This window comes from Lagenorhynchus albirostris, chromosome 12, assembly GCF_949774975.1.
Source record: "Lagenorhynchus albirostris chromosome 12, mLagAlb1.1, whole genome shotgun sequence".
Lineage (NCBI taxonomy): Eukaryota > Metazoa > Chordata > Mammalia > Artiodactyla > Delphinidae > Lagenorhynchus > Lagenorhynchus albirostris.
Window position 1 is genome coordinate 80565236 of NC_083106.1, and position 20927 is coordinate 80586162.

General features: G+C 43.9%; 1 protein-coding gene across 8 annotated transcripts; it reads right to left on the bottom strand.

Moving 5' to 3' along the window:
* Window positions 1-244: 244 nt before the first annotated feature.
* OGFRL1 (opioid growth factor receptor like 1) lies at window positions 245-20392 on the bottom strand. Of its 8 annotated transcripts, none has more exons than XR_009543804.1 (8): window positions 20094-20392; window positions 15423-15509; window positions 14964-15045; window positions 12149-12227; window positions 11993-12059; window positions 11743-11888; window positions 6354-7496; window positions 245-2432 (listed from the first exon to the last, which is right to left on the bottom strand). XR_009543804.1 is itself a non-coding variant. In XM_060167698.1 (7 exons), exons 1-7 carry the CDS (start codon window positions 20331-20333, stop codon window positions 6830-6832), a joined length of 1365 nt encoding a protein of 454 aa, XP_060023681.1. In that variant the 5' UTR covers window positions 20334-20392; the 3' UTR covers window positions 6113-6829. The 8 variants fall into 8 exon arrangements, 6 of the variants coding, with proteins under 6 accessions (XP_060023681.1, XP_060023680.1, XP_060023683.1 ...); XR_009543805.1 differs by lacking the exon at window positions 245-2432 and adding an exon at window positions 2440-4491; XM_060167698.1 differs by lacking the exon at window positions 245-2432 and having other exon boundaries at window positions 6113-7496; window positions 14964-15042.
* Window positions 20393-20927: the final 535 nt, after the last annotated feature.

Here is a 20927-nt window from a genome sequence, read left to right on the forward strand (position 1 = left end):
TTGTTGTTAGAAGACTAGCTCTATTAAGTGAAAAAAATCTGTCCCCTCCATGAGTTATTCATTTTCAGTCATCTATATTAAATATACTTTTAAAACTTTGCATTAGAGAAAAGTGAAAAAAAGAGAGAACAGTAAACATCCAGGTACTTACACGTGTGACCTGCCCTCCAAAATATCCCGACAAAAATAACTGCCTGTGTAAATAAGATTTCACTCTTCAAAATACAATATTTATTTTAGGGGATAAAAGGGAAATAATGTTGATCTCATACCATAACCATAAAAAAAGTCTAATCATAGAAAAACAGCAAAGTCATTTGTTCCAGCTCTTTAAAAATATTTTAATCATGCAAAATCAGCATAATGCTAAAATGTTAAGTAAGATGAAGTGGCTTTTGGTCGTTTTACAGGATGTATATTTGGCAATAGTTATTAAAAATAACAGAACTCTAAATATATAGATTCAGAAACGATATTTTTAAATACAGCAGTAAACAACAGACACTACTGCACTTTATACATTTTCTGGCATAACACTGCCATACAGTTACAGGATTATAAAATAAGTGTTTCATAGTACCATACAGATCCAGAAACTGGTTACAGCTCCTACCACATACACATGGTATTGGTGTGCACAGACGTGCACGGCGTTCTGTAATTCATCCTGCAGGAGATGACAGAGCACAGAGAAGGCCCACGGCTGCTGGAGAGGCAGCACTCATGCAGGAAGGAAAGCACACATCTTTCTAAGAATCTACCCATTTTCCTGAAATACTCAAAATACACAGGACACAATAGTTTCCCAGCTGAAGCGGTGACTGAACCCAGTTGGCCGTCTATCTTCTTAGGTAACACGGAAGAGGAGTGGACAGCTCACTTGGGAAACACGGAAACAACTTTCTTATAAAAAGGACAGGGCTTCCCTGGTGGCGCAGTGGTTGAGAGTCCGCCTGCCGATGCAGGGGGCGCGGGTTCGTGCCCCGGTCCGGGAAGATCCCACGTGCCGCGGAGCGGCTGGGCCCCGTGAGCCATGGCCGCTGAGCCTGCGCGTCCCGAGCCTGTGCTCCGCAACGGGAGAGGCCACGACAGTGAGAGGCCCGCGTACCGCAAAACAAAAACAAAAGCAGAAAAGGACAAAGAACAAAACGCTTGTCAAATCCTCGCTCTGGTTTGTTGCTCTTAACGGTGGTGCCACACGAGGAAGACGCCATCGCTCTCCCGGCGTGGGGTACAGTCACATGGTTAGAAACAGCCTAGCGCGGGACCTCCTTCCCGTCTCTGCAGCCACTGCCTCCACTTAACTTCCTGTCAGTAGAACCACGGGCAGAGGAATTCAACCTGGTGGCGCATCACGTGATTATTTCTCTCAGTCTGTGAAAGGTTTCCATCTACTGCGGAGTAAGCGGAATCCAGGCTGAAAATGCGAGCATGAATGGCATTGCTTCCCATTCACAGCAGTCCAGATCTCCCTGGCACGGATAACACCGAGCACGTTCCCACCGTAAAGCTTCTGCAACCTCATCTGTTCCTCATTCCAGTAAATTCTGGCACTCCACAAACCTACAGTCAGTTACATCTTTACTTCTATAGTGAGTTTCTAGTGACTGTTTCTAATTTTTTGTTTCGATTGTTATTTTCCTCTTCTCCACATGAAACTAAACCCACCAGCACTGAAAAAGGTGTTCACCTGACCAATGACTGCAGACCTTGGACACTTCTTAGGACCAAAGCTTATTACACAACGAATCTCTCTAGTTAATGTAACGGTTCCACAAACTCCATTATAACTTAAAAACAAAAATATGATAAACTTTATAGCTTCAACATATTTTTCATATTAAAATATATAAGGTTTCTGATTTGTCTAAAAAAGGTCTCTCAGCATAACAAGTGCGCAGTGGTGCCTTTTCCCTTTCACTTCGTCTTTACACTAAATCATTTTATGGAGAATTTTATATAGAGACCTCTGAAAGAACAACCCCAAATAATTTTTGATGGAAATCAGAAGTTTTGAACTGGCGAGAGGGGTAGGCAGAACTGGTATTTCAATGTTTCCCGAGATAGAAAGATTCAGCTGTAATTTACATAGCAGGTATCCAACTGCTCACAATTTCCTAAACAACTGCAAAATGGTGACGAATGAATTATAACAGGTATTTTATGAAAATTGATACCCAGTGAAACTGTGCATGAAGTCCAAGGTGGCCCACCTTCCTCAGAAGACAGCGATCACGGGGTCCGACACCCTCGGCATCCAGGGGAGGCTCCGGAGACCCCTCCTCTACTGGAGAGGATGCAGCCCAGTGTACGTGCCCCTTCACCAGGACGCCCACTCTGGTTCTCAGCCACCTCCCCGTCTCTGAACTCAACCTCCAGGCAAGAGTTTGGGCCATAAAACGAAGCAGTTAATTGTATCCTCCACGTGAACACTTTAATTCAAGGAAACAAGCATATTAAGAAGCTATTTCCCACAAGTAACTAAAACAATAAACTTCTCAACAGATGAGGGAAAAAGCAGAAGATGACAAAAAACATTCTCTCTAATCTAGGGAAAAAGCAAGAACAAGTACTGTTTAAATGTTTCTAATAAAACTACAGCATAAAAGTCCAAATTAATTTCAGATTCCTCCAACTATCTACTGGAATTAAACTTTTAAATCATTTCTCTAATAGAATTCCATTCTCTACATCCCTCTGTATCTAAAAGCAAAAGTAAAACACAGATTAATATTACTTGTAGTAACTGAGAGATGTTTACAATGAAAATTACAGGGTGTAGCAAAATTAGGCAGAAGCATAAATAAATGTAACAATGAAGTTAATCTTTCTGCTGTAAGAGCTTACTTCTTTCTCAAATGTAACACATTTTTGAACACTGTGGCTAGTACACTTCCTTTTGAACTGATGTTACTGATACAAATGGAAATGTCTCCAAAATGAAAAAGCACAAAAGTAAATTTCATTAAATGAACTGATCTTCACGGTTTGGAATGTTTCTTATGGCAAGATTTCATAATGAAGTAAAAATTTAAACTTCTGAATGAAAAGCATTTACATTAGTTAAGGCACATCTGGACACCTCCAGGCATTCATATTTATAACTATATTATTCTAATATTAACTTCGGTAATAAGGAATTTCTAAAACGTGGTCTGTCCCTAAGCACAGTCTGCTGGGTGGGCTGGAACAGGCAAAGAGGCAGGGTGTACTCACTGTCACCCTAGAGATTACTCAAGAAATATGCTCATGGAATAAACACTAAAGAATTCTAAATTGAAAGAAGTCAACCCTTTGTACACCCCTAATTTTCCAGATCCAGCTGACCCAGGCCATCATTTTCTACAACTGCACCTACATTTGAAATGATTCTTGCTTGTCTAACTTCAGCCTACCTTACACTTAATGGATATACCCCAAAGGAAAAGAAAATTGGAACTTTTTAAGTGGGAAACAAAATAGAAATCTTCAAAACTACTCCTATAACAAAGAGTCCCCACTCACCCCAAATAAACTTGAGAGACCCACAGATGCAATTACAATCAAGCAAGATCAAGAACGCCCTTCTTTTCTCAGGTTAGAAAATAAAGCTTTTAGAAGAGCCTCAATTATAGAAAGACAAAGAAACTGGCTTGATTTAGTTACTCAGTAGATTATACACTCAACCATAACTCTACTATAAACCTGGGAAATTTAACTTGAAACAATTAAACAAATATTCCCTCTCCATCAGTTCAACCAGTTTTTGACAACTTGATAAGGAAGTTTACTTTCTAAAATGATTTTTTAGAGAGTAACTCAAAAGTAATACTGTACTACAATATTTTTCCTTTTTCACCAGAGCATTCCTTCTGTCAGGTTAAAGTGTAAAAACTAGAAACAAAGTAGGTAATTTCTAAACACAATCTTTATATTTTTAATACTTAGCAAAATATCTTAGAACTTCTCTGGTAACTCCAGAGTCATAAGTTTTGTTTTCTCCTTGAAACTGAAAATGGTTGTTTCTCAAAACTAAAATCCAAAATAAAACTATACCAAATAATTTTTGAACTGAGAGCTGGACATGACTTAGAGAAAGCAGACATATTTTCAGTTCTGTCATGATTCTTTTCAGTTTCTTATGAGATTGAGCATGAGGATGTATAATGGTACAATACTCTTAACGTTATAAACTTTTTCTCTACAGAAATATATCTTGTCATTATATATCACTTTACAGTATTTCAAAATATTTTCACATATATCGTCTCCTTTGGGATATGAAAGCACAAAATATTAGAAATATACTAGACTAACCAAGCGGTGTAACATCTATTTGCCTGAAATGCAAATTAGTATTTTATCAATAGCCAATACTTAGTATATTCACAGTCCATGGTACAATGATAAAGTCTATATATTCACAAAAATTCAATAAAGTTTCTAGTCATTTGGCCATGCTCCACTGCATTTTGATAACAGCTTCTTAGTTTCTGCAAGCACATGGTAGTTCTTAAAAATACAAAACATCACAGTCAAACCCAGAGGGCTGTTTCATGTCGTAACACACACACCTAAAGACACACCTACAGATCTTATTGTAAAACTATTGAATGTACAGAGTATTCTTAATAGAAAAAAACTCTAGACGTTCATAATTTTTATCTGCAAAAGGAATGCCATCCTCTCACTTGTTTCCACTGAAGAATTCTCTCATAAGTTATTTACAGATTATGCGTAGGACTCATACTGTTTCACGTGAGTATGCATTTCAAATCAACATGGTAGAAAAAGGCCACTGTTTTAAGTGGAAGCCAGGCAGTTTTCCCTTGAGACTAAATATTCTCAAATTAAACAGTACAATCTAATCAAACCCCTAATTAGGAATACGCTAAAAGTTAAATTATTGAATGAAACATTTTTACTTCTAAGCGTTCTGATATACTATTAGTTTCTAAGTGATTTAGATTATACCCATTTCTTTTAGTATCTGTCCACTTATTAATATTTTAATATCTGGTCACAAAATTTTAACATTATGCACTTAGAAAGTGGTGTGAACACTTTATCATGTATGCAAAATTGGTAAGGTATTTCAAATGAATCATATTCCTACAGTTCAGCCCAATGTGACAACCTACTCTCATGTGCTAAGCTGTAGAACTGTTTATTGAGCTCGATGGGGCCATTAGAGGGTCCATGTGAAAAAACATAGAAATTGAAATGCAAAAGCAGAATGGTTTCCCCAAATCCTAATGCTCACTTCACAAAACAGTAGAAAGCAAAAACTGTCATATTATGAGAAATGATAGTGAAAAAATATTCTATATTTATTGGAATACAATATATAACATGAGCGTTACTAACATTCATATAAAATAAGTCAGATTTGAGCAACAATGCTGTTTCATGTAAACTTCAGGGCAATGTAACCCTTCCAAAGCATACTACTTGTGTGTCTATTTTCTAGAAACCCTCTGCTAAAAATCCTCTGGTCAATAAAGGTAACAGAAGATGACATAATGTGATTTAAAAATAGGACATAGTAAAAATTCTCTGAGGGTTAAAGTGAATAGAACTTCCCTTAAGGGCCTAAGAAACACACAAAAGCCAATTCCTTTCTAAATGAAATGAAGTGAAAAAAAATTTTTTCTGTGAATTGCTTTCATTATATGTGTACGTATGCGCTGAAGTTCTCACCACAGTGTTTGACTTGTTTTCGAATGTGTAATAATTAGTAATAATAGTATAAGCAAGAAAGTTATTTGCTCTTACCCAATATTAACACATTCAGTGCTTACTAAAACTGAATATATGGGATGTCCAGTCTGTTCTCAATTTCGAGCTTTGACAACTTAGAGATGCAGCAGATTGTATTTTTTCTAACGATATACTGTGGACGAAGCCATATTAATGTCATAGTCTACGTAACACTGAGATATTCATGGTTTTAGGGACCACTGCCTTGTTGCCAGTGCCAGATGCGTGCCTTTTGAAAACGAATAATTTCCTTTCTTATTTTTTAATTCTTTAGTCATTTGCATTCAGAAACAAGCACCAAATTTGTACAGAACAGCCACAGAAGGCAAAATTCTCTTCTTGGACTTTTGCATCAAAATTTGTTTTTAAGCACTTAACACAGAAAACCATTTTTATTATTTTAAACAAATTCTTGAAATAATACAGCCGACAGTTCCCTCCACGCCACGTAAATGTCACTGTAGTAGATCATCCGAATGTACACTAGAAATGCGCGTGCCCGCCGACACAAGTGGCCAACGAGGGAGAGAATGGAGAGGGGAAGAGGAAAAACAGCAGGACCGACAAACGGGGAGGGGCAAGGATATCTCCCCAAGAACATCCATCCCACTTACCAGAAACTAAAAATAAGCATGCTGAGGTGCTGTAATGAGAAAACTCCCAATTTCTTCCGAATACATCTGAGAAGACCAAATTCTTTCTCGCAGCTTAAAAACAAAGGAATCCATAAAACGGGCAAAGGGTGGCAACCTAACGAAATTATCCACTTGATTTTCTTCATGTAGAGCGGAGTCTCTCCAAAGAATTTATTTGCTGTATCGAAGACTACATGGTTATTTCCAGATACACTGAAAAGAATTTAAAAGTAATTGTTGTGTACTGGATTCGAAAACTCACGTCCCCAAAGTGTTACGGAATGCATTCATGAATTGGGTCCTGTCTTCAGACTTCTGGTTAAATATTAAATTCACTGTCATCCAAAATCAAAACCAAGTGACAACTAAATGCTTAGAGATCACCAACAGCCGGCTACCCTCCGAAACGTGGCCTCTGCTCCTCACCCACACGGGTCTGTGGGCTTCCTGATAATTCACTGTAAGAGTGCGTCGTCGTGGGAACCTGTCTCTCCGGGACTCTCACAGTCCTTGTTACGGTTTTCACGCTCTTCATCTTTTTCAGAGGGAGACGCACTCTCCTTTTTCTCCAGCGCATGCGCAATTGTCTCTTCTGGTTGAGGACTGGAATTGTCGGCATCGCCCTCTCTCTCTGGGTCTCCTGACCCGGCAGCCTCGCTGCCGGCCTCTGAGCTGGGCCAGTCTGTCTCCTCCTCCGGCTCCCTAGGTGTCACTTTTTTGTCTTCGGCAGCTTTGCTATTTACACGCCCAGCTGCAGAGGGATTTTTGGAGTCCTTGGGTTTTTTGTGCATAGACGTCTGGCTGTGATGCCCCGAGGTGGGCGGGGCGGGGGTCTTCGGGGCTTTGCTGCCCTCGGGCTGTTCCCTCCTGGGTGGTCCCCAGATAAAATTCTCCGAGGGCGTGTAATGTTTCTGGGCGAAGCGCAGGAGTCTTCTCCTTTCCCTTCTGTCTCTAATTGTGTACACGAAATACTCCAGGGCGCTCTGTTTAATATTGGGGATGGTATTTTCCACGAGAGCCTCATGAAGGATAAATTTTACAAGAGGAGATTTAAAACTTTCATATCCAAGCTCGCCGAGGCTTTTCAGAATACGAGTGATCCTTAAATAGTTGTGCTGAGACCTGGAAGAGGATTGAATACAACGAAGGAGGAAAATTAGGTGGCGGAAAGCAGGGGCCTAAAAACCACTGGGAAACTATTTCTGATGGAAGGGTAAGCTAGGAAAACATGCCTTGTAATGACTTGGCTAAAAGTCGTAGTAGACACCGCTAAGAAGAATAAAACAAGATGTGAAACCCCTGTACCTCAGTGTAACGCCAATCTATGTAAAACTCCAATGCATAAAATAAATTCTCCTTTTTCCTTTAGTTCTTTGTACTTGAAAAACACTTAGATTTTCAATGTATTCCCATGGATGTCGAATGGCTGTTTGTTTGTTAAATACACTGAGGATGACTATCTACTACACAAATGTATCGTACCTGTCACAGGTAAACAGTGCCGAGCATTGGTTACCAGCCGAATGTACGACTTACAGGGTCAGCGGGCCAGCAGAACCCACCATATCAAGCAACTCAGAAGGAAAGCAGCAGAAACCGTTCTGCCTTGCTGGAACAATTCTGACAAAGGAGGCAGAAGTGACTTATTTAGCAGAGCAAAGAGTATAGGCTTTGGAGGCAGAACCGAATTCACACCCTAGCTGTGCCACCAACAGCTACATGAGATCACGGCACCTCTAAGGCTCAAGTACCCTCATCTTTAACGTGGGGGAAAGGGCCCACACCTCACTGCACTTGTAAGCATCAAATTAGCTGACATATATGCAGAGCATGTGGAACTCAATAAATTTCAGGCACTATTTAACATCAGTATAATTATTGGTATTGGTATTATTCAGATTTGGTACTAAGGACTACCTTATGTGTACCTATCCCACCTTAATCACCTCATTCTCTTCCGTCTGTGGCCTCTCTCTCACCTCCTCTTTCCCTATCACAGAATTTAAAATTTTACTTCTAATGGCATTGACTGCAAAGACTCCTCTTCCCCCAGATTGCACTAACATCTTTCTTTTCTTGTCCCAAAACTAAAGCCATTAGCAGATGAAAACTTTCCAAACCTATTTTGTCACGATTCATAATCTTGCCCCCCTACCTCACTCAGCCCAAGAGTTGCTTTATTACAAATACCTGGCTGCATCCTAAGGGAACCTTCAGGTCCATGTATTAATCATGTGTGTCATCACCAGCCCGGGTTAGTTACTCACCCAATATTGCACCACTTATTCCTCACTTCCCCAAACCTGTCTATACCTCAGACACTGAACTTTAGACAAGCATCGCATACACCTGCCTTGGCTTCCACAAGTGCTTGGTATTCACTTAGGAATAACTAGCAACTTATTTGGGAAGCATGGAAGAGGATACTGAATTATTTGAGGGACGGAAGGGCGTGGCTCCATGGCCTTATATTTTAAGAAGAGAGTTAGTTTGGACAAAACTAAACCCTTAATGATGTGGGCTCACCAGACGCTAGAAATGACAAGTCCAGCAGTTTTCATTATCTCCAGCCTCCTGGATGTTTACCAAAATAGTGTTCTCTTACTATTCGACTCTTTGAAGGCCAAAGGGTACAATGTAGCACAGATACATTTCAGTCTTATGAATCTGTATTTTTTAATAGTTAGGAAGTACCAGTCTTTTGAGACAATACAAATTTGAGTGAAGTTAAGACAATGTCTTTATCAGCAAGACTGATCCAATGTAAAGTTTGCATACTCTAAAAACTTGGTGGTAAAAATCCCAACATCTGCTTCATAAGTCTATGAGAAAGAGAGATATGGAAAAGCAGAAGAATGTTTTCCTTTAAAAATCCCAAAGAAGAGTTACACGACACAACAAAATTTACTATATTTGCAAGCAGCTCAGTTTCACATATCCAGTCCAGGATGAATGACCAAGATAAAATTTCTGTGTACACTTATCTGTATCAACACGTTCTCCAATTAAAAAGTTTACATAACAGTAGAAAAGGACAAACACTTGGGTTAAAGAGAATGGAGATCCGGATTATAAAACAAAATTATACAAGAAAGAAATCGGGTGTTTCAGTATGATTTGAAATAAATGTCACAAAGAAATACAAAAAAAACACCCCACACTCCTAGAGTTGTGAGTAGACTTTGGGGTCGCGTAGCAGATCAAAGAGAGAAGCTGGGCTTCCAGACAGCGGTAAGGGTAGTAAGAAGGGCTGAAGCTGTCAGGAAGAGCAGGTTAGCGAGGAAAGGACACACAAAAGCCAAGAACCAGGAGACAGAAAGTAAAAGTGAGAGGGGATTCCAGGGTCTAGAATACAGCTCCGTAATCCAAGGTGATTACAAATAAAATTGGAAATCCATCTTCGTGGTTGGTCTATATGTCTGCACTCTCGTGTTTGAAAATGTTTTACCTCTTTTAGTCATGGTCACTTGTTCACTAAACTTTATTTCACTTGATTTTCATTCAATAGTTTTTATCCGCTAGGCTACAATAAATGTATTGAGTTCCCTGCTTACTGTGAAAAACTCAAGATGTCATACAGCTTAAAACACAAGTAAAAGCTGTAAGCAATACCCACGGAAAGGAAAAATGATGGTGGAAAAGGAGCAGCATGGGGGAGTAGGGGTCAGGTTCCCCTCCCCACACCAAGCTAGGACATCACTCAACGACAGCCTTCGGAAGGGCGGCTTCCAGCTACTAATCTGAGGATCTGACAATCAAACCCCAAGGAGGATTTAGGCAGACAAACCTGTTTTGTTCCTCATTATTCATTCAACAAACATTTACTAAGTATGATCGCTATTCCCCAAAACAAAACCAGGTGGAAATTCTCTAAAACGATAGTCGTGGGTACATGGAAGATGAGATGCTACCAGATCCTCTTCAAAGGATGCCTTCTGCCATCCTTCATGTCAACAGGCTACTTGCACACAGCTTTCTGTGACAGTCTGACATAAGTGCTTAGAGACTCTGTCCAGAGATAGCTACCTGCATTGCCTAGGCAGAGGCATATATACTTCTGCTATAAGTGCTCTACAGAAATCAAAGTGAACTTGAGTTATGAGTTAATGGGTCTTCTCGTCAAGATCATAATGCTTTATGCCCATATCCTGCGTGTTTTAGTGCAAGCTACCACTTTAACAGCGTTGATTGTAACTAATAAAGTAAATGGAAGGCTTAAACATTAATATTGTACTCATACTCATTTTACACAAGCAAGATAAAAGTTCTAGGAAAGCACAAAAAATTTAGTTAAGCAATGCAAAAAATTCTGTTTGGGGCAAAGAAAAATTTCTTAGGTTAGTTTTAATTTTTTTTTCTCTTAGTACTTGCCCAGTTCAGCTAATTACAATGTGCTAAAAATGTTTAAAGTTGGTTTTATAGTCCAGTGCTCATAAGTCACCCTATAATTAAAAAGAAAAAAAAGCCAGTTTGCATGCAAAGAAAATAATAATTAAAAAAAACCAACTTTGGGCATATGTGTTAATGAAAGTTATAAATATCCAAGCAAAAGAATATAGCAGGGCTTCCCTGGTGGCGCAGTTGTTGAGGGTCCGCCTGCCGATGCAGGGGACGTGGGTTCGTGCCCCGGTCCGGGGGGATCCCACATGCCGTGGAGTGGCTGGGCCGGTGAGCCATGGCCGCTGAGCCTGCACGTCCGGAGCCTGTGCTCCGCAACGGGAGAGGCCACAACAGTGAGAGGCCCGCGTACCGCAAAAAAAAAAAAAAAAAAAAAAGAATATAGCAAATCAATTCCAAATAAACAGGTAAAATTTTCTTCCAGGTGTTTGGCTTTATTAACCAAAAATGGGCTTCTGGTTTTGACCTAAATGGCGAAGATTCTAATCTTCCCTCTTTCTTAGTAAAATGTATGAGTACCTGTCAGTCTTATGAAATGATTTTTATATGTCATAGGCTTAATTCATGGATTTAATCTAAGAAAGCACAGTGCCTGGGAAGCGTGCTGAGCTAGCAGAATCTCACAACCTAGGGGATGGGTCTGGAAAAGTGTCCACAAACAACAACCGCAAAGGTCAAGCAACGTGGGGTAAAGAGGGGGCGAGGCCACACTTGGCTGGGGGCAGTGGAGATGCTTCAGGAAGAAACAGCTCTGAAACCGAGCAGCCGTGTTTCTACCTGGAATGTCATTCTTGTTTGGCTGCTACTTTGTTTTGCTTTAGAATACAGAACAGGAATGAAGTGCATTTCAGACGAGCTTTTGAATGCAAATGCCTGAGCCCATCTGTTGCTTGTTCTACGAGCCACAGAGAATTCTGACCCGGGGAAAACACCACGCCAGCCCGGGGTTGCACTGCGGGGCTTTACTTACTCGTTCAGGTGCTGAAACCTTTCCTGCCAGTTAACAGCCCGAGCGACATTTCCAGTTTTATCTATCAGTTTTATTCCAAAAAATTCCAGCATCATTTTATAAGCCAAGAGGAATCTTCTAATGGCCTCTTTTGTTTTCTTGAATTCCTAATGAAAAAAGAAAAGTCATCTGGGTGACTCGGACTTACCAGGGCCATCAAATGGCAATATAATTTGGCTAATTCACACCAAATGAAATGAGCTGGCCTTACCTCAATTTCATACGTAGTTAGTTCTTTAGCGTAAAAGTTCAAGCCTTGTTCTCTCAGGGGGAAAAGCCTATGTTTTAGAAAAATAATATTTTTATATTAATGTTGCCTGGGAGACACACATGATGAAACAGGTGCGAGACAGAGCACACGACTGACCATTGGATGTAGGTGTGGCTGTATTCCAGCTTCTCGTAATCTCCTTTCCACTTACTGAGAACTTCTTCAATGTAAACACCTAAAGAGTAAAGATTTAGAACACGAACCAGACGTGTAAAACATTGTTGGAGGCATTTTAAGACTGAATCGCTTAAGCCTTATGTTAAAACTTAACGACAGCACACAACAACAATGCTTGTGTAGGATGAATACCCTATGCCATATACTCTGCTATGTAATAAGTCTAATTCTAAAAACAAATTTATGGCACCTCAGATCGGAGAAAGCGCTACTGGACAATTACTCTAAAGCAGAGGCTGGCAACCTATGGCCTGCCATCTGTTTTATAAATAAAGCTTTATTGGAACACAGCCAGGCACATCCATTCACGTATTTTCTATCATAACAGGGGAGTTGAGTAGTTGCAACAGAGATTGCGTGGCCCGCAAAGCTGAGGATATTTACTCTCTGGCTCTGTACAGAGAAAGTTGGCCAACCCCTGCCCTGGAGGGACATAGAGTTCTTGAAATACTAGATCAAATAAAAATGAAATGTATGCCAGGCAAAAAGAAAGGAAGGAGACAAAGATGGGAAGAAGAGAAAGGAGAAGCAGGGAAAAGGAGGAAAGGGAGGAGAGAAAAGGGAAAGGAAATAGTGGTGAGCGCCTCCTAGCGGCGGGGGCCGGGATTACACAGGGTGTAGCCAGCCCGCTGAATCCACCCAGCACTGTCTCAAACCAGCGTCACCAGCCCCGCTTTACAACTGAGGACATGGTGTGATTTGCTCAGTCACACATTAACAAAACCAGGAGTAGAACACAGGTCTTTCTGGTTCTGAAACGTAAGCGCTCTTCTTCACCACATCCAGTTCTTCTCCTATAGGAACTTATCACGGCAAAATCCTCTGCTTCCCAAATCTGTCTAGACAACTGACTGTGTGGCCACTTAGTCAATTTTATAGGAAAAGACACAACAACCTAATATCTTTCTAAACGTAACTCATCTCCTTCTCGTTTCCTCCAGAGATCACCAGTTTGTACTAGAGGTCCACACTCAGGGTTTTTGGTAAAAGGCTGTTTTTTAATCATCAGCATGTTGAAGCCATTTACCTCCATAATTTCCCATTTGTTTCCCCTTCCATCTATCCCTCCTCCTACTTAATAAGTAACATACATCATTGCAGCCTTATGCTTACTGACAAGCGTGGTGTGTGTGTGTGTGTGTGTGTGTGTGTGCGTGTGTGCGCGTTCACACATACTGGGAAGGAAAGTGAGAGTTGATGTAATTTATATAATAAACTAGAATAACATTTTATGTGATCTTAGCTAAAACTTCTGACCTCCACCAGTCTTACAAGGTTTCCAAATAACTTTTGTGATAAAGATTACAAAAAATTAATGCATTGCTTTAAGTTATCGCTCTAAATTACCACCTCAAAAATAAGTTCACTGTTAGAAACATAAAAATAATTGAGTTAAATACTGTCATTATCTCTATGTTCAATGTTTAATATTTTGAAGGCATTCCTTTGGGAAAAATTTTTTAAATTCACATCAGAGTCAAATTACCTATCTATCATTGCATTTCTTCAAAAGGTTTTCTTACTCCACATCCTAAAAAACTAACTAATTTAATTAATACTATTTCAACTAGTAAATAAAGCAGTACCTTTCTACCATTAGTCAATACAACAGGGCATTTTTATCCAGAGGGCTCCTTCCAAAACAGGGCAGACTTCTGGGACACCAGAAATCAACTAAAGATAAGGGGATCTGGCCATTGCAGCAATGTTCTTACATCCTAATTTCCAACTGGTGCGTCTGCCAGTGCACAAATATAGGGAATTCCTTAGATATTCTTCAGCCAGTTAGCTCATCAAAGACTGCAAGGTCCTGCCACTCGGAGAGCTTTGCAATCCATGACCCTCGTCCCCTGACTCACGCTGCTGGGGATTTGGCTGGGTTTCCACTGAGAGTGAAGAGCAGCGGCCAGGGCCATCTGGTCATCTCACAGAGATAAGGGCTCTACGGACGGGGAGCAGCCAGCTTTCTGGTTTGACCTGGTTAAAATGAGGACGCCCACCGCGAACCACGGCCTGGTGCCTGGGTGAGTCATGCGTATCACCACGGAGACTGCACCCTCTCACTAAAGGTCTAGGAAAGGTCCTGGGAGGGCAACTGTAGAGTGTGGAGGAGGGCCAGTGTATCCGACAGAGCTGCGTGGAGATCTACAGTGTGTACAGTTCCCTCCCTGGGATGCTGGAACGCTGAACAGGGGCTGCTCTAGCTCCCTGACCTTGAATCTGAAAATCGACAGGAAAGATTATTCTAATAGAAAAACAACCACCTTTCAATTATGTTCCAAAGATTTTCCGGGTTTGGCACAGTGAAAAGAACACCGAACACTGGAGCCCAGATCCAAGTCTATGATCAAGTCGGTCATCAAGACCCAGCAACTTCATCTTTAAAATGAGGAAACTGAATTTGATCTCCCTTATGGGTCCTTAATAATCTAATATTCTATGGTTCTCAAAATCTCTTTTCCTCTCACAAAAATGGTCCCCACTACCTTTCAGATAGTAGTCACCACTGTAAACAGGTGGTAGGAAGGATGGCTAATCCTCAAGTTACTCCCCCAGAACCTGCTGAGCAGATGCTCACAGCTCAAGGGTCTAGGACTCTGGGGACACAGTGGACCGCAGGGCAGAGTAAAGCCAGTCAATGAACAATGAATGCACTGACCATGGAATGAACAAAGAATGACTAGCGGTACTACTATTTAAAGTTTGCTTTTTACCAAGGGAGCGGATTACTCACCATCAGGCTTAAATGGAATTTTATTCTTATAAAAACGAAGGTTGCTCAAGTCATTTTGATATCGGATATCTTTGAAGTTCTGCTAAAGGAAAAAATAAGTCAATCTCCAGCATATGGACATACAAAAAAAGGCACAGGGGCTTCCCTGGTGGCGCAGTGGTTGAGAGTCCGCCTGCCGATGCAGGGGACGCGGGTTCGTGCCCCGGTCCGGGAAGATCCCACATGCCGCAGAGCGGCTGGGTCCATGAGCCATGGCCGCTGGGCCCGCGCATCTGGAGCCTGTGCTCCGCAACGGGAGAGGCCACAACAAACAGTGAGAGGCCCGCGTATAGCAAAAAAAAAAAAAAAAAAAAAAGGCACAAGGACCTTCCTTGCACATTTGCTCACTGGCACCACAAAGTAACAAAAACAGAAGGGAAATATTTTACATTTTAGAAAAAAAAAATTCTATAGTCTTACTGGGTACTGGTGTCGGTATTTGTACAAATCCCTCGCAGCATAAAAACTTCTCTTTGGTTTGGCAGATACTTCAGTGGAATCAGCCTCCTAAAATAAAAAGTGAAATTCCATTTACATGTTGAAGCAAGATAATTTCACCAAGAAGTTTCCAGAACAGACTTAAAATAATGAACATCCATAAAGAAAGCCTGAAAAGTGTCAAGATGTCCAGATAAATGAAGGATATTATAAACATCCTCTTAATAATGTTTACAAGCAACATTTGTTGGCATTCTCGTTTCCTGAGTGGAAGCCAATAACATTTGTCCTAAGGTGTTTCACTAAATAAAAAACTTTATTATTCGCCAAAAGCCTACAGAGGCCAAATGTTATGGATCGGTATCCAGTAGAAACCTGAAAACCTTAGAATTCTTAAAACGAATTCGAGACCTATATTTTACCAGAGGTTACACAAGTGATTCTTTGACCAGACTTATTTTAGAACTTTACATAACACTAAAAAAAAAAAGTGTTAAGATAATAAATCAATTCCTCAAAGAAAACTGTCATTAATTTTGCAATGTTCAGCTGTACTTGGAAGTCAAGTAATATTAATGCAAGGAAAGGGGGCTTTTAACACAAACTAAATAGCTTTCTAAATTCCACCCTTTACAGCACCATAACAAGTACACAAAGGTATGAATAACCTTCCATTAATTCAGTGATAATGCAATGTGATTAAAGCTAGAAAATTTCAAATATATACACACAAAGCAATAAAAGTTCTCAATTGGAATGAACTTCACATTACATTGTAGTAACTTATATGTGGTAGTTTACTCACACTATTTAAATTCTAAACCAAACTCCCAGCCCCATGACATAATTTTGAAAATATAAGATACAGGTCAATATAATCAGTTCGCATTCTCTAACTCCATGTATCAATACTATTATAACGTGCAGGAACGTGCTTTGGGTCCAGTGTCATGCAGAAGGGCAACAAGACTGGTGACAATGATGAAACAGATGACAAAGTTTAGGTCTGAATATTCATTAAGAGCTTTGCCCCTACCCTTTTCTCCTCAGCCCCCACCCCCATATGTGCTGACAGACTGGCATCCTCTAGGCAGTTCTCACACGTTTCTGAAGTGGCATGATTCTCACTATTACTACAAGTACAGAGATACTTACCAAACTCGCTGGTGTTTAACACTGGCTACTCTGTCACGTTACATAAGCGAGGCAAAGCTTACGTTCTGGTCCTTGCCACACGTTTCAAAATAGCTCTGCCTAGCAGGTTTCTGAATCTATTTAGCCTGAGCTACAACCCCATGACTCATCATCCGACATGTGTATAGAAAGCACTTTTCCATGTACAAAGCACATATATTATTTCCTTTGATTCTTATAACACACCTGGCAGGCAGTTAGGAGTGCTTCCATCTTAGAAACAAGGTAATGCAGGCTCGGAGAATTTCACCAACACCCAGAGGCCAGCGACAGCGGGAGAATGAGAACCCCAGGCTCTGGGCTCCAAGTCTAACTAATTAGGTCTGAATCAGTTTCAGCTCCACCAAATGCGAAGGATCATTATAGAAACCGTGGTGTCATTTCAACAGCCCCAAACTGGGAGTCAGGGTACTTGGGCTGAGTCTTCACTCTGCTGCTGCTTTGTGAAGCTTTTAACTGAATCCTAGTTTGATCATCTTTGAAATGAGGAGAATGACTCACACCCTGCCTATTTCCCAGGATTATCACGGGAACGCCCACCTCCTCCATCCTCTAAATGTGCCAACCTGCAGGCAGTGTCCCTGCTCCCCCCACCCCCCACTTCCCGCTCCTTTGGTCTCTCTATCCCACCCCCTTTCACCTGCTCAGCCACCGATTTTGTTCCTTAACATATTATTTCTAGTTCCTGTGTCACCAAAATGTCCCTGTCTTTTTTTTTTTGTTTTTTTTTGTGGTACGCAGGCCTCTCACTGCTGTGGCCTCTCCCATTGCGGAGCACAGGCTCCGGACGCGCAGGCTCAGCGGCCATCGCTCACGGGCCCAGCCGCTCCGCGGCACGTGGGATCTTCCCGGACCGGGGCACGAACCCGTGTCCCCTACATCGGCAGGCGGACCCTCAACCACTGCGCCACCAGGGAAGCCCTGTCCCTGTCTTCTGGGTCATTTCCTTCAGCAAACATGCTGTAGTATCTCTCATCTTAAAACAAACATACAGGGCTTCCCTGGTGGCGCAGTGGTTGGGGGTCCGCCTGCCGATGCAGGGGGCGCGGGTTCGTGCCCTGGTCCGGGAAGATCCCGCATGCCACGTAGTGGCTGGGTCTGTGGGCCGTGGCCGCTGGGGCTGTGCGTCCGGGGCCTGTGCTCCGCGGCGGGAGGGGCCGCAGTGGTGAGGGGCCCGCGTACCGCAAAAAAACAAACAAACAAAAAACTTACACAAATTGGAACTGACCCAAACCCCATCTGAATGACAGATCCATAGCTCTGCTCCCTTTTACAGTAAAGCCTCACCGGAGAGTTGCCCAGAGTCCCCGTCCATCTCCTCTTCTCCCATTTACCACCCCAACCAGGCTTCCATCCACAACCAAACGACTCTTGTGAATGTCACCTAACAAATTTCCATCTCACTGAGCATCCTTCCTGGTGCTCAACTCAGGCAACCTCCCAGCAGCATGGGGCCAGCTAAGCCCTGTCCTTCCTGAAACACTGTCACCTGCCACAGCTGCCCTGGTTTCCGTCCCATCTCATCGGTCGCCCCTGGTCAGCCTCATCTCTGGTTCCCCCTCCTCACATGCTCTCAGTGGAGGAGTGCCCAGGGCTTGACCACATTTCTCACGCTCCTTGACGACCTCGTATCTTCCCAGGACTTTCAATACCTCCACTCGTACATGCTGATGACTCCAGTCCTGGACTGAGGCTCCACTCATAATTACCTACTCACCAGCTCCACTTGGATGTCTCATAAGATATTAAACCCAAGAGCATTCTTGACCTAACCTCAGATGCCGCTTTCCCCCTAGACTTCCCCATCTCAGTGAATGGCACTGTCGTTTGTCAGCTATTCAGTTGGACTAGGAATACAGCAATGGAGTTGGTAAGAAGTAGCTGGTAAGAAGACTAGGAATACAGCAATGGAGCTGGTAAGAAGTAGACTTTAAAGGTAGCTCCAGTAGTTCTTGCAAATGACTGTGGGGTGTAGGGAACAGAAGAGGTGGACAGTCAAAAGCAGCATTAAAAAGTAGAAGTTACATCAAAAAACAAACAAACAAACAAAAAGTAGAAGTTACATGGTGATACAGAGAAGAAAAATTAATCATTCAAGGGGAAAAGGAAGGGTTGGCGCCATTTACCATTTACTGGGGTTGCAATTAACTGATAGAAACATTAATTATAAAACTGTTTTATATAGATGGACCCGGTGAGCTGGACTGAATCTGAGAGGGTGTTTTTTGACATCCCAAACTTCTTCAGGTTTCTTCATTTGGAGACAAGTGGGAGAGAAAAACACTGGAATACAGTGTCTCATACTTCCCTGAGGTTGAGCTCCCAAGGCAAGATGACCCAGCAGCAAGGGGCAGAGTTACATTCACGACTCCAGCACGTCCGAAGTTCTGATGCTGGTGACAGGCATACTTGGGTTTGCACCTCTCTCTCCCTGGATGATCTTGGGCAAGCTTCTACTAAGCCTCAGTTTTCTCTAAAGTGGGGACTCAAAACAGGAACTCCCACCGCACCCCACCCCTAAAACTGCAGTTGATGGAAATGACCTGGATAGCACAGAGCTTGCACTAAGACTGTTTCCTCCTGACCCAAAAAGAAATGAACGTCAAGATGTAGAAGGCAGCCTTCCTATAAAATATACCGCTGATTCCTCTCCTCAACCCAAGAGCCCATGGTTACATCAGATTTGGGGCTCCACTTCCCACCCTCATCCCCCCATGGCTGATGGGAAGGAGGGCCTGACCCGGGACCACCAGCCTGTCAGAGCTCCGCCAGGCACACTTCTTCAGAGGCTCGGCCACGCAGCTCCTCCTTCTGAAGTTTTCTGGATTATTTTCAGTCCATCAGAGGTTAAAAGGGATATTTATCTCGTTACTAACCCCTCCTCCGAATTGTAGTGGGCAAATGACTTCAGCACAGCTGGATCAACAAGTCTTCTGGGTGAAACAGGAATTTTGAAGCGTGCCCTGAACTACTGGGTTGGAAGGCCTGACTTGGAATAGGAACCCTGGTGTTTTAACGTTGGATGGGGACTCCCGCCGTAGGGAGACGGCTCGCTGCTCCATCGTAGTCCCACCTCATTCCGGGTTGTTTTTTTTTTTTTTTTTTTTTAACCAATAACACGCACTAGGTGGGTTTTCACAATCCTCTGTTCTGAGGCAGGTTCCTCCCACCCCGCCTTCCATCACCCGTCTGCGGAGGCAGAGAAGACACCCCTCCAAGTTGGGTTCTGCCCGGAGGGACCGCCTCGTCGCGCCCGCGCTCAGGCCCCAGGCCGGCAGCGGACGGCTCCGGGCGACCGCCGCGCGCAGGCCTGGGTCCCGGGGCAGCGGGACGGCGGGGGGAGGACGAGGCGCCCTGCTTAGCCCCCGCCCAGGCCCCGCGCGCGGGGAGTCGCCCGGGGCCGCCCCCTTCCCGGCAACGTCCCCCCCATCCCGGCCCGAGGCCCCCCCGGCCGCGTACCTGCTCGGCGCCCGCCGCCTCGGCGTCCCGGTCGGGCGCGGGGCTGGCGCGGGGCCGGCCGCCGGCTCGCTCCGGGGGCTCCGGGGGCTCCGGGGGCTGCGCGGGCTCCCGCCCCGGGCCCTCGCCGCCGCCCGGCCCCGGTTCCTCGGGCTCGGGCTCCGAGTCCGTCTGCCAGGTGGAGTCGCAGTCCTCCACGGTGGTGGGCTCGCGCACGCCGACCCCGCCGAGCAGGTTGCCCATCGGAGAGACGGGCGCGGGCGGGCGCGGGGCTCCGGACTCCGGCTGCGGCGGCGCTAGGGCCCGGGAGGGCCGCGGCCAGGGCGCTGGGCGGCACCTCGGCGCCCAGCCCGCTCTGCCGGCGCGCGGCGAGCGGCGGGCGCGGGGCGGGGAGGAGTCCGCGGCCCCGGGACCGCCGCCCGCGCCCGAGCCCGCCCATCGCTCCCGCCTCCCCGGCCCCGCGCGCCGCGCCCGCCGCTCTGCCCCCCGGAAGGCCCGCCTCCCTCGGCCTCGGACGTGCCCGGGGGGCGGATCGGGGTCCGAGGAGGCGTCGCCGTCTGCGGGCGAGTCCCGTCCACATCCTCCCCCTCTCTCCCGGCTGGTCCGGGAGGAAGACGGATTGGCCGCGGCAGAAGGCAAAGCTGGTGGTGACCGGGCAGCACATCAATAGAAGCCCCGAGCTACCGAGACTGCATCTGGGCAGCCACCCAGAGTCCCCGCGGACCACAGAGTCAAAGCTGTCTGCTACCTCATCCAAAGAGCAAAAGCAGCAATAACCATCAGACTTTCACCTGCATCCGTGGATGGTTTCACTAACACCCACTCCGCATCTGTGCT

Coding starts and splice junctions, on each gene's coding strand:
- OGFRL1 (XM_060167697.1), bottom strand. CDS start 20,333: ATGGGCAACCTGCTCGGCGGGGTCGGCGTGCGCGAGCCCACCACCGTG. Junction 12,060..12,148: donor AGCCACACCTACATCCAATG/GTCAGTCGTGTG, acceptor TCTAAAACATAG/GCTTTTCCCCCTGAGAGAAC. Junction 7,497..11,742: donor AGGTTTCAGCACCTGAACGA/GTAAGTAAAGCC, acceptor ATCCTCTTCCAG/GTCTCAGCACAACTATTTAA.